The sequence below is a fragment of the Vigna unguiculata genome, chromosome 5 (genome assembly GCF_004118075.2).
Source record: "Vigna unguiculata cultivar IT97K-499-35 chromosome 5, ASM411807v1, whole genome shotgun sequence".
Taxonomy (NCBI): Eukaryota; Viridiplantae; Streptophyta; class Magnoliopsida; order Fabales; family Fabaceae; genus Vigna; species Vigna unguiculata.
The window spans coordinates 218,137-231,341 of NC_040283.1; the positions used below are offsets into that span (position 1 = coordinate 218,137).

The 13,205-nt window shown below is 32.4% G+C and overlaps 1 protein-coding gene across 3 annotated transcripts; it reads right to left on the reverse strand.

Moving 5' to 3' along the window:
- Positions 1 to 366: 366 nt before the first annotated feature.
- LOC114185025 (DExH-box ATP-dependent RNA helicase DExH9) lies at positions 367 to 10,450 on the reverse strand. 3 transcript variants are annotated; one of them, XM_028072510.1, is made up of 15 exons: positions 10,299 to 10,450; positions 9,961 to 10,227; positions 9,658 to 9,858; positions 9,231 to 9,449; positions 8,821 to 9,159; positions 8,615 to 8,719; positions 7,232 to 7,342; positions 6,473 to 6,723; positions 5,170 to 5,293; positions 3,986 to 4,268; positions 3,736 to 3,890; positions 3,091 to 3,240; positions 2,775 to 3,007; positions 1,974 to 2,238; positions 367 to 1,053 (listed from the first exon to the last, which is right to left on the reverse strand). In XM_028072510.1, the coding sequence occupies exons 2-15, from the start codon at positions 10,213 to 10,215 to the stop codon at positions 775 to 777; spliced, it is 2,970 nt and encodes a 989-aa protein (XP_027928311.1). In that variant the 5' UTR covers positions 10,216 to 10,227; positions 10,299 to 10,450; the 3' UTR covers positions 367 to 774. The 3 variants fall into 3 exon arrangements, with proteins under 3 accessions (XP_027928311.1, XP_027928310.1, XP_027928312.1); XM_028072509.1 differs by having other exon boundaries at positions 3,736 to 3,908; XM_028072511.1 differs by lacking the exons at positions 9,961 to 10,227; positions 10,299 to 10,450 and having other exon boundaries at positions 3,736 to 3,908; positions 9,654 to 9,858.
- Between the last annotated feature and the right edge of the window lie 2,755 nt (positions 10,451 to 13,205).

Consider the following 13,205-nt stretch of genomic DNA (forward strand, 5'->3'; position numbering starts at 1 on the left):
AATTTCAAGCTTTTCAAATTTTCTGAAATTTTAATATTCTCATTCAAGTGCACCCTATTAGTGATTTTTAGACACCAATTTAACTAAGTTTGTTGGTACAACAATAAAAATGTATTCCTAAAATTGTTACAACTTTTATGTAACATTGTAAGGTACTTTTGTCGAATTGTATTATAACCATGTATATAAATTATAGCATATTCACTTGATAATATTTAAATGACTGCTTATGTAAAATGTATTGCATCTTTGATAGGTTTAATGACTTCTTTTCTTAATCTGCAGGTACAGGTTTAAATATTTTAAGATGAGAATTTGGAGAATAGAATGACGTAACAAAGAAATTTCACTTAACTCATTTCGTGGTTGTGCACATTAATAATCTTTAATTTTCCATTATCAATCTCTAATAACTCGATGTATCATCTAAATTGATTTCCCGCTTTAAATGGACTCTATTTTACATGGATCTATATCGGACAATCGAGTTCAAGCAATCTGTAATCTAAAGGTTGATTTCTTGCTCTCATCTAAACTCACATCTAACTTAATTGAACACTTCAGAGTATTCCCTTCCATTTTCACAGAAGAGGAGCAAATATGTCGTTGAAGTTAAATCTAATACAATGGGTTTATATATTTTCAGGTGTTAGTGGAGATCAAAACCAAGCAGGGTGATTTCATGTAGTTGGTGTCCTTCCACATGATTCTCTGCATTTGCCTCTATCAATGTGCGTTCTTTCGAAATCTGTAATAAATAATTTGAAGAAGGAACTACAAATACAGGGATGCTGCAAAGACAATGTCCCTCTTGATCATGGACACAGCCTCTTCAAACTTTGCCTCAAGTTGAGTTTCCCCAATTGAGTTAGCTGCTGCTATTAATTGCTGAAGGACTTCCTCAAGTCGTCTAATTGCTCTAATCAAACTACCTTCAAAGACTTGAGTGATTTCCATTATCTCATAAAACTTTGAACCTTTCGCCCAACTATAAACAGCCTCCATAATGTCAGGCCTAAACGACTTCACAAAACTCTCCACGTCAATTTCCACCTATTTATTTTCAGAAAAAAGTCAAAGGAAAAAGAACTTGTCAACGCATTTTACAACTGAAAATAAAGAGACACTTCAGAAAGCTACAAGATAGTGAACAGACACACTGAGACGCTTACAAAGTTGAGATAAATCTAGTGTTCAAGGAAAAGCAGTGTGTATTGGACATTAACCAAGGATAAAAGGATATACCCCATTCCTTTTCACAAGTCAGTATATAAAAGTATTCAAACATTAAATATCATTTTCCAAGTCTACCCTCAATCACTAATATTGAAAAGATAAATTAATAAAATTTATAGGATTTTCAAATAAAGGTAATTTTGGAGAGTATTTCAAATATAGGATTTTCATGTATGCGAATTAATTAAAAATGATTTACAATAAGGAATGGAGGGAGAAAACATAATGGCTAAGACAGACAGAAAACTAAGGACCTAACTCAAAATTAGGAGTATCAAAGATGAAAATCAATGATTTTTTAGTTGAAGATGTCACGGTCAGTGGGAGTAATTTGTTAAAAAGTTAAATGAAAAATCAGATCCTGTACCAGGTTAGGAAAGATACCCTCCAAAAGGACTGAGAAAATGGGGCAGAGGATGTACCAAAAGAAGGACGAAAGAGCGCATTTAACCAAAAGGAACCCCATTACGTAAGTATGGACAAGTCCACCATTTTGTCAAATCAAGTGGAACCATAACTGAATATCAGATCAATTTGCATTGGAAAAAAAAATGAAGAGATCAAAATGTCTATAAGGTTTTCCTAGTCATCCATCCTCAAAATTGAACTAACTTGTATAAAACTTTTCTAATTTTCAGTTTATACAATCATTGACCTAGATTTTCCAAAATAAAACCTGAAAAAGAAAGTGTGCATTTAGACGCCAGATATGCAATGCATTATTATTCTGTCATTACCTTGCACTCCAGCTGAAGTTGGGCAACTCTCCGTGCCGTGTCTTGTAATTGCATAAAAAGCAGATCAAGTTCTTCCCGAGGTTTGGCAGCATCCTGAATTTTTTCCTGCCAGACAAAACAAGAGAGGAGAGAAACCATCTCTTCCACCTTTATGTCCTTAAATACACCATTGAACATTAGTTCTGTTAGAGTCAATTCATCTGCACTACTAATTTCACAAGCAACCTTCCCTTTTAACTCGACCACATTGTCACTTGTAACATATCTGCAAGGAAGATCTGACGTGAATATCATTTTCATCAACAAAACATACAAAATTTTCCAAATTCACAAATTGGACTTTAAAAGTTGGCTGTAAGTGATTAAGATCTATTCAAAGTTCTAAGAAATATTCGCCAAACACATATGGAACTGTTGATGTAAAGATGGTTTGGTGTCTTTGACTTAACGAGGTTAAAGCAAAGAAAAGTGATTACAGGCACAAAAGAAAAAACAAATTAGCAAACGGTTATGTACTAACATCCAATGTGTGGCATTTCTTTTGGGGAGGGGAATAAGAAACACTATAAGAAAATAGTAGAAAAGAGTAGAGGATGGCTAATCCAACTTATCGGGGGAATAGAAGCCTTCAAATGACAAAATAGAAAGAAAACAAACAGTTTTTTGTTGCATTTGTGCACAAAAATTGTGATCATATTCCAAGGGAATAATTAATTCTTTTCAGGACTATTAGGTCTAGCAGCATAATAATAGAAAGAGGAAGGGTGGGGAAAAAATAAAGTACTAAAGAAGTTTCTTTACCCGAGCCTCCGAAGAACTCTCTTTCTTGCTTTAAGTTCATCCTTGAAAGCTAAAACAGTAGAAGATCTTAATGTTTTCTTAATGGACTTTATCTTTGCAGTAAGTTCGTGCTTTCTCTGTAAAACTTTCAATTTCTGTTTTAAAAGTGGTGACTTCGCAATTTCATGCTTTTCAAATAGGCTCTCCAAAGCTTCTATCCTACGAGATGCTTTTTTATATGAGCTGCTTTGAATCTGAAAAAAAATTAAAATGGTGATTGTGTTATCAGGAAAGAAAGGGAAAAAAAATCTAATGAATGAATAGATGATCACAATACCTTCATGTCTTCTTCAGGATCTAGAAGGGGCAGTCCTTTATCACCAAATCTAGAAAGAGTTTCCAACACTTTCTTCAGTGTGTTTTCTCGTGCTTCCAATGGCAAAAGATCTTTCGGTATAAATAAACGCAGACTACTTATCGAATTGATCTGTTAACAATAAAACATCAATAATTTATTAATCATAATTAAAAATAATGTATAGATTGGACAGTATGACACACATTTATTAAGACACATTTTTGGTACTTTTAAATGTCATTGGTGGTAATTCCACTTATAGAAGTACGATCTATTCTGCATTCACATTGTTCTGAAGTGCAACTACAGACTACAAATATGGTGGGAGCAATTTTCTGGTTTTTCTATTCCTTTTCAAGTGAAATATGTGTTAATGTGGGTTTGCTATTCTGTTCTCCATGGAGATTCCAAGTCATATATGAAATACTATGATCTCTCCATCTCATGTTTCTTCCATTTTCCACTTGTTCACAATATTACTATTTTTCAACCATAACTAAACCTTCAGATAGATTTGGAAAGATCATATTTTGTTGAAGTGCAATTTCATAAAAAAAAAATCAAAATTTTGAAGTCACAAGCTTGCAGATATATTATATCTGTTAACAATTTAAAAATACTTACCTGAGAGATAGGAACTGAAACGACTAGAGGTTCTCCAGCTTCTTTAAGAGGAACAATCTTAATAGATTTTTTTCCAATTTTATCTTTCTTCACAACACATCTTGTGAGAACATCAACATTGTAAGATGCGTCCTCAGGTTTCACGCTTGCATCATCTGAAATTTTTATTATTACTGTTATGATATAAACAGACTAAATTTCAACATACAAAGGTGTATACAAATCACTAGAAATCATTAAGAATTCTTACCATCAGAAGCACTCTTAACCCTTTCAAAATTAATGACCAACCCCCAAGTCAACTGGTCCTCAATAAAAACGGGGGTTAGATCTTCATCACTTGAAGTGAAATCAAGAGAAACAAGCCTCCCAGGCTGTAGAAAAGGTAAACAGTGCCTTGGAGATAGCACAATGTCACGGACCTCCTTATTTAAATTTCTATGCTGCTCCAGTAGATTGAAATAATCCTTTAGACTGTTTTCTTCTTCAATAACAATTGATTCCCTCTCTTTTTCAAGCAACTTTATTTGTTTCTGTACAGACAAAAAACAGAAAGAAAAGTGATACTTTTTTCTTGATATCATACCCAAATCAACTTAAAATAGAGGCATATCACTGGGTTAACTTTTATTAAGTAGTACTAGTACAGTATTACATCAAGAACAACAATTTAGACCTGAAGCATTGACAAAGAGAGCACCTTCTCAAGATTGAAAGAGGGAAGGATAAAGTTCAGACCATGTGATCAATGAGTAAGATAGATCAAGAACTAATTCAACCAAATGGGATTTAGACCAACTCAACCAAAAAGTTTGAGTCTGACAGGTTTAAAAGACGGAAGGAAAGGGATATATAGTACAGATTGCTATCACAGAAGCCAAATGAGAAGTTCATTTATTCATATGGCATATAGCCCGCGCTTTTGACAAGGGCTTCTTTAGAACCATTGAGCACATCCCGTCCTAAGATGCAGAACATTGTGTTATTCCAATGGCCTGATTTCTGTTAGTTGGGTTGGGAGAGTCAAAGTCAGTAATTTCACAGAATTTGGCAGAGAGACTATAAAGAGATAGGGACAGAAGACCAGCGACATTCTTCCCTGAGAAAGATTGGACTGTGGGTGGTATCTCAGGTTCTTAAAATCCATTTTCGAATCTCCAAACCCGTAGCTAACATAATGAAACAAGGTGTACACATTCTATTCCTAAGATAGGAAATCAGTAAAGACAAATGCGTGATCAAATGGGTAGAAAACAGAGATGATTTGTAATTCTAAGTACTCCACTGTTGTAACCAATAGTAAAAGAAAGAAAAACTTTGTTCTAGGTTAGTGCTACAAATAGCAAATGATCTGCATAACCTCATCACACTACAAAACACCCAACCGTGCAAAAATAACAACTCATATTTCTAGCCTTCATAATTTAAACAAACCTCAAGATCAGGAATGGCACGATCAGCTTGGAACTGAAAAAAAGAATTACGAATCAACTTTTCAGGATCACCATCTTCACACCGCATTTGATTTAAAATTGTGTTGTAGCTTAAATGAAAGGCACTGAAACGCACATGAAGGCCAATGTGAATGTCAGAATAAAGATAATTTATTTATGCAAGCTATAATATGAAAAATAAAAAAATGCTTTAGGTTTTAAACAGTCTCCATTATGGTGGCATTATCTTTTATGCCACAAGTTACATCACCATAACATTCAGATACAATGCATGATTTTCCAATTACCAATAAAACCTATATTGCACTTGGTTTGAGTTACTAAACATCAAGGTCACTCACACAATAAGCTGTCATAGAAAAATAGGGAGTGTAAGATATGTAAGTATATTTCCATTATTATATGATTTTTCATCTGTTACTTGAAGTGATATTCTTTTAATTATTGTGTATGTCAATAAAGGCTTGTAAAACAAGCTCTTTTGCCACAATTCAAGGAACTATCAGAACAAGATGTTAACTCCATTCTTCACCTTTTGGTTTATCTTTCTCTCCTTTAAGAGAGAATTTACCAAGATGTAGAATTAGCAGGTTTTTTAAATGAATAGGAAAACTAATGACTGACAGCATCAGCACGGTCAATAAGTAAAGAGCTCTAGAATGTCCATTCATTAATTTAAAAATGCATAAAGCATGCTTTATTTATTCTATAAAAGAAGAAGAAAATCACTAAGACAGAGAAGATGATTACAAAAATTAAGAGGATATGATATCCTCCTGAAAAAAAGAAATAATGAAACAAACAATTAGAATAAAGCAAACAATAAAGATTCTTCAAAGTATTTGTAAGACAAACTCTCTCTCTCTCTCACACACACACCATGAGCTTGACATCAACTGGGAGTTAGACGCCTAATCTACCCCAAAGATACTACCCATCAAAATAAATCTCAAGATGCAGGAATTGTCAAAAACACAGCACGCTTTCATCACCTTAAGAAGATTTAAATTTAAGTCTTGTTATAAACTGTCCCTTTAATTTAAACTATGTGCATAAGATAAAAGGCCCCAGACTCTTCCCTAACCTGGCATTCACCAGAAACACTGAAGAGGCTATGCCACTAATAAGTAGTGGATAGTGAAGTGCACCAACAAGAAATCCATTTTGCAAAGTTTCACTATCATTGACACTATATTTCTAAAAAAATGGAAGGGTAAACCCTTATCTTGCAGAGCCTTGAAAGATATGAAACTCTTTAAAATTAAATTAAACCAACAATTTACCTATTTAAACTATCAGCTGCCCCTTTAACCATGTTTTTAGCAGTAGAAGGCTCCATCTTTTCATCAACCATGAGGATACATATCCCACGTTCATCAATGCCTCTTCGACCAGCACGACCACTCATTTGAATATACTCTCCACTGGATATCCATCTAAACTTGTCACCATCAAATTTCTGGACATTTGTGAAAACAACAGTTTTTGCAGGCATGTTCAAACCAATGCTGAATGTCTCCGTGGCAAACAAACACTAAAGAAAAATATTTTTAGTTAGAATTGCAAGAATTCATAGTTTCAACCAAACAAGGATTGTTAACTCTATCAATAATAATAAGACAGAAGAAGAACAGAAAAATATTTGCAATACAATAGTAATCTCAGTAGGTTAAAAATTATGAACAAAACAATTCAGAAAAAAAAAAAAAAGAGGATAGGGAACCCCCAACTAGTATGAGATTTAAACTAAACTCATGTGGGTTAACAACAAAAAATAACATTTTATTAAAACACCCACTTTTCGACTTATATAGTTAAATAATATAGGGGTGGATATGATATGATGTCTGCAAACAAATTGCCATAATTGCTCCTAACTAATCAACCATTACCCCTAATAAAATTGTCTACCAGCATGTAGTTATGTTTTTAGCAGAGGTATGTAATTTTATGCCTTTAACTAAGGTATGAGCACACAGATATATCAGAGGTTCATGGACAGATGAAAAAAGTGTCGTATCTCATGATTTCTTTCCACAAACCTTGATTAGCCCTTCTTGAAATAAGATCTCAATCACTTCCTTCAAAATTGGGAGTAAACCAGAGTGATGTACTCCTATTCCACGTTTCAGCAAAGGCAGCATGTTTGAAACCTGAAAATAAATATATAGAAAAAATAAACAAAGGATAAGGATACCTTATAAGTGACACAACATGCAACGACATTGATATTATTGTATTTCTAGACAGTTAGTCAGAAGGCAAAGGTGTTAAGAAAGGACAAGCTTAAATATCAAACAAGTTCTAAGAGGATTCAGCGGCAAGTAACGTCTCCTGCTATAGGTTTTCCTCAACCATAAAATCTATAATTCCCCATAAACAATTTTCAATGTCCTCATTAAAAGTGGAATTTACACTTCAGTAACAACAGGTGAATGACTTACAGTCACTTTACTCTGGTCAGACAGATAGCTATGGTTGGCATGACAAGAATTCAGCTCATGGACTGCACTGACTTTCTTCTTAAACACTTCCCCAAAGCCCACTCCCCTAACCACAAAAAATTCCTTCTTGAAAAAATTATCTATAGATAAAAATCCAAAGCTCCAAGATTATGTGCTCTATGTACAGCAGTGCTTAACTTGAATGAAACAATTATTTGCTAAAGACGAGGCATGTGTTTGGCTCAATTTTTTTGAACAAATAACCACGATTTTGAGACTTTGAGATTTCGAGAAATAAGAAACTATTTCCCTAGCTTTAAGCAAAATCAAACATGCTACAAAGAACAACTATTGTGAAGTAACCCTCTTCTCAATTTTCCATGAACAGTGGATATTCCTGCCTACCCTTGAGCAGTTCTACTTTTATCTACCTAGTTTTAAATACTTTGGCAAATCTAAGGTTAAAAAATATCAGCATACAGTCTTTACATTGTTTGGTGCATTTGGTTGGAGCAGATAAATGGAAATTAAAAGGAATAACATCGTTGGAAGGAAATTTTGATCTGGGCCAGGATTATGTTCTTAGCATGTACTGATTGTTTCAAGTGTGTTGCCATATCCAATTGTGCAAAGCAAAGAAAATGTTGAGTTTTGAACCACAACTACATCAAAGCTTATCCAACAGGGATTTTGTGAAGTTCCCTAATAGTCCAGGCCTAATAAATCTTAAGCCCACTACGCCTTTTGACATTCTTGCTTTCTTAGGGTGCAATAGAACTGATAAATGGAAATAGAGCTTTGTTTCAACTTTTTCCTCACAAAAGAAGGACCCCGAGTTAAAATCAATAAGAACCTCTAATTTTTATTTTTATTTTTGAATAATTCGAGAAATGAGAAGTGCTAAAACTCAGCAATATGCATATATAGTGGTAATGTGCCCATGAGAAGTAAGGAGAACACCAAGTTAAGGAAGTATCTTGCCTGGGGTAGTTTCTTATCATCATCTGAAAGCATGTCCATAGCACTATTAAATATTTGTTCTATGTTGTCCTTTTCATTATCCCCATTAAGATCCATTTTTGCCATCTACAGATACACAAAGGACATTAGAGATACAGTGGCACATAAGAGATAATGAATAGAAAATAAATAGTTCTTTTGACAATGAACAGCAAGTTGAATTTTACCTGCATTGCAAGAAGCTCACACTCCCTTTTGCTAAAGCTGAACAGTATCACAGGATCATATTGACGCTGAATGATCATTTTCACCATCTTGAATATGTCACTTTCTTCACCAGCTCTACCCAGCACCAAACCCTTTTGCCGCTTGCCGTTCCCTTTTCTCTTATCACCCTCAGTGGTAGGAACAAGAGCATTCAAAGATTTCTGAAAGCTGTCTTCGCGAAACTTACCCTTATCATCCACAACCAGATATAGACCATCACCCCCAGAAGGAAAAATGTAATGTTGAAGGGGTGTTGGTCGGTAATCAGTATAGACAACATGACAAGGTTGTTTATGCACCTGTATGTAAGCAAAAAACATAAGAGAAACGGCACAAAATTAATGTAATAGAGAGCAAATCAATCAACGACCTTTGCCACCCAATCAGCAAATTCCTTGGCGTTGGGGACAGTGGCAGACAGGAACACAAAACGCGAATTCTTGGGCGACAAAACAATACTCTCTTCCCAAACCACGCCTCTCTCACGATCACGCATGTAATGCACCTCATCAAAAACAATCCAAGCCACCTCCCTAGTGATCTCAGACCCTCTGTACTGCATGCTACGCCAGATTTCCGTAGTCATGACCTGAATCAATTAAATTTCAATTTAGAGACAATATATTGGTCCATATTAAGGAAAACTAAAAGCGGAAAAGCGGGCGTAAGGTTCTAAAAACCCGTCAGTCACCACAACACAAGGTTTGTCGGGTGTACATGACCTCAGCATTTGTCCACAACACGTGACAAAACAGCTACGGCAACCGCAATTTAAAACCTAGGAGCAGCGTACCTACCAAACAAGAAGCATTGGGATCAATGGTGACGTCTCCGGTCATCAAGCCAACGTCAGAAAATTCTTCTTTGAATTCTCTGTACTTCTGGTTGCTGAGAGCCTTGATAGGGGAAGTGTAGATGACGCGCTGCCCATCTCTGAGGGACATAGCAATAGCATACGACGCCACCACGGTTTTGCCAGCAGAGGTATGTGCAGACACCTAAGTTAAGTTACACAAACAGCTCCAACAAGTGAGAAAATCAATAATCAAAATACCAAAACAGAAAAGAAAACAGAATGTCGTTTGAATTTGAATAGTGACCATGACGGACTCGCCGTTTTCAAGGCAAGTGATGGCTTGGGACTGAAAGGGATCGAGAGTGAACGGGAACTTCTTGGCGGGTTCTGCGTGCGTTTGAGTGGGCGGCGAAGAAGGGTGGGTGTAACCGGGTGGATATGAGACGTGGTGCACACAATCGTGCAGTGGCCGCGAAGATGAAGTTGAAGGCTCTTCCGGCGACTTTCTCTTCAGTGACCCCATCGTTGGTTGCTGAGTTACTATGCCTTCAATCTGCATCTGCTTCTGCCTCTGAGCAAGTACAGAAGAATAAGGAAGTAGAAAGCATGAACCCTAAACCTAACATAAAGAAATTTCAATACCTGACGGTGACACGAGACCGCAGGGAGAGGGAATGCTACGCGCCGCCACACAACACGGCTTCAATGCCTTCTAATGCGCGGCGAAAGAGGAAACAGTGTTTACGTTATAAAATGTTAACACCACGCCCTAAAATGTTTTTCTAATAAATTAGTATTATTTTCCATGTTAAAGATAATAGGTTAATGTTACTGATATTGTCCATGTTCATATAGTGGGAAACTTTATTCTCTTGTTTAATCTGCAGTATTATATTTAAAATAAATAGGCTTTAATGCAATTTTACTCTTTTAGATTACTTTTTACGAATCAACTAAGATTATTTTAAGAATTTGTAGATTGAATAATTAGAACATTACTAAAATTATAAATTATTAACAAATTTAATCATTAAAGGTCAAATTCACCCATGTACCTACAAATCTATAATTATCTTTAAATGGTAATATATTCCTAGCTCACATTATCTAACGTATTAAAAAAAATGAATCCATGTTATATGATTTGAAAGATTTTGACTGATAAATTTGGAGACACAAAATAATATATTTAAATTTTATGAATATTTTCATTTTTACTGATCAATAACAGATCTTATGAATAATTTTAAGAGACCTAATTATTAAAGGGAAAGTATGTGATAAATGTGTTATATTTAAATAGGATTATAAAAAAAAAAACACATAATAATTAATAGATACTTTTGTGTTTCTGAAAATAAAATTCATATCGACATAATTTGCATGAAAACAAAACACTTAAATTAGTTGTACTAAAATTTTAAAAAGGGTATAACATATTACCATTTAAGTTCTTATATTTCAAACATTATTGTAAATAAATAAAATTGATGAAAAACAATAAAGATTAGTATAAAAAGTATTATAATATGAAATTAATATTTTATCATCGAATGGAACGAGAAAGCGTTTTTTCTTTTCAATATAAGAATTTAATAAAAACAGTAAATATGTATTTTGCTCTTTCTTTTTCGAAATGGAATTGAAGCAATTGTTTAAGTTATAATTTTACTAATAAGAAGATAATGAAGTCATAAATCTGAAAAAATAATATAAAAAAATATGTTAATTATCTAGGATTAGTAGAAAGACTTGTATGATTTATTAAAAAGTGTGAAGTAAATATTTTAAACATGGTTGAATAAGTTTGATTTGAAAAACAAATAGTTTTTCTGTTAAATATATATTTTTGTCAATAAAACTTCTGAAAAAATGAGGTGTTCCTTAAATTCAAATACCAATTTGGAAAATAATGAAAAACCTGTCAATTTTTTAAAAGATTTTTTTTTCTTTTATTTGTTAATATAGAATGCATCAAATTAAATAAATGTATTTGCTTTAGTCAATTGATGTATGCCAATTGAATATGTGAATTCACTAATTAATAGAATTAAAAATAAATAAACATTGTGATTAGAGTATTGGATGAGTTTCTACATTTAAGATTGAATTTATATGAATTTATATTATAAAATGCACTTTGGGTAGATTTTTACGTTTTAAAGTTATTGAGAATATAAGTGAGTTTAGATGATATAAAATGTTGAAACATGAAAGTATGAAAAAATGTGCCATACTGTTTTAAAGTTTTGAGTTGAAATTAATATAAAATATCATCTTATATGGGTTTTACAGTTTACTTCTTAATAAATTTTGCTGTAATTAGAATTTAAATTGAATTAGGGATTGCAGATTGATCTTTAGATGTCTTAGCTCTTCACCACCTAACTCAAGGATGAAAAAATCCACATAAAACAATATAAAAAAGAATTAAACTTACCTTCTTCATTTCCCAAAAAAATTAAAATAAACTAAATTATACTTGCATATTTATATGTTTATGAAACTACTCTAATATAAATATCCTATGTAAATATGTATTGGAAAAGTTAAAAAAATTCTCAAATCAATAATTTTATAATTTTATTAAAAAAAAATTAAAATCATTTTTAACTATTTTTAATTCATTCACATATAATTATTGATTGATATTTTGTAAGATGCATCAAAGGGTGAAAAATTACATTTAATTTGATTAAACTGATCCGATGATCAATACTTCACATGGATGACGACAAATAAAAAAAAAAATCTCAACGTTGATGATCATCATTCAAATATAAACCTTGAATTTTGTGTTTTTATCTTCTTTTATAAAAAAACAAATTATTTTTTAGCTTCTATTTTAAAAAATATAAGATTTATTATATGACCCATTATTAAAAATATTTATCTAATACATTTTTATTTAAATTAAATTTTAGGAAATATTTATGTTTTTATTTATATAATATAATAGAGTATAAAGGATATATGAATAAAATAAAATAAGAAGTTTACCATATCTATTTTGTGTATCATATATCTTATAGTTTCATAGCCTATAAATGTTTTTAAAATTTTTTATAATTATGTGACTCAAAATATTTTATATTGTAATTATGTGTGACTTCTAAAATTAAAAAAGTATGCATCAAATTTTTTAATCAAAATACGCACTTAAGAAAATCTCGAGTGTATTAAAAGATGACTATTTTTAATATTAAATTGTTTAAATGATAATAATATTAATTAAATAACAAATAAAAAAGTTAAAAATATTCACTAACAAAATTGTAACTACTCCTAAAATTTATTTTCAGGCTTCTGTTAATTTTTTATGTTATTTGAATTGAAATTAGCTAATAATTTTATCATGGGCTTTGTTTAAGATTGTATGATTAAATTGAAATAAAAAAAAATATGTATTGTAACAGGTTCTCAGTGATCTGAACTTAGTGAAAAAAATGACGCTGAATTTAAAGATCTTATCTATTTTAAATTGAATCAATAACTTGTTCCTCATTCTGTAAAACAAAGTAAATAAATAAAGTAAAATCTATCACAATT

Bases quoted from the DNA above. Each gene is read 5' to 3' on its own strand.
- LOC114185025 (XM_028072509.1), bottom strand. From the start codon at position 10,215: ATGCAGATTGAAGGCATAGTAACTCAGCAACCAACGATGGGGTCACTG. The intron at 9,160-9,230 runs GTCGTTGATTGA...GCTTACATACAG, and splicing joins TTGCTGATTGGGTGGCAAAG to GTGCATAAACAACCTTGTCA. The intron at 6,724-7,231 runs GTTTGTGGAAAG...ATTTTTCTTTAG, and splicing joins TTCAAGAAGGGCTAATCAAG to TGTTTGTTTGCCACGGAGAC.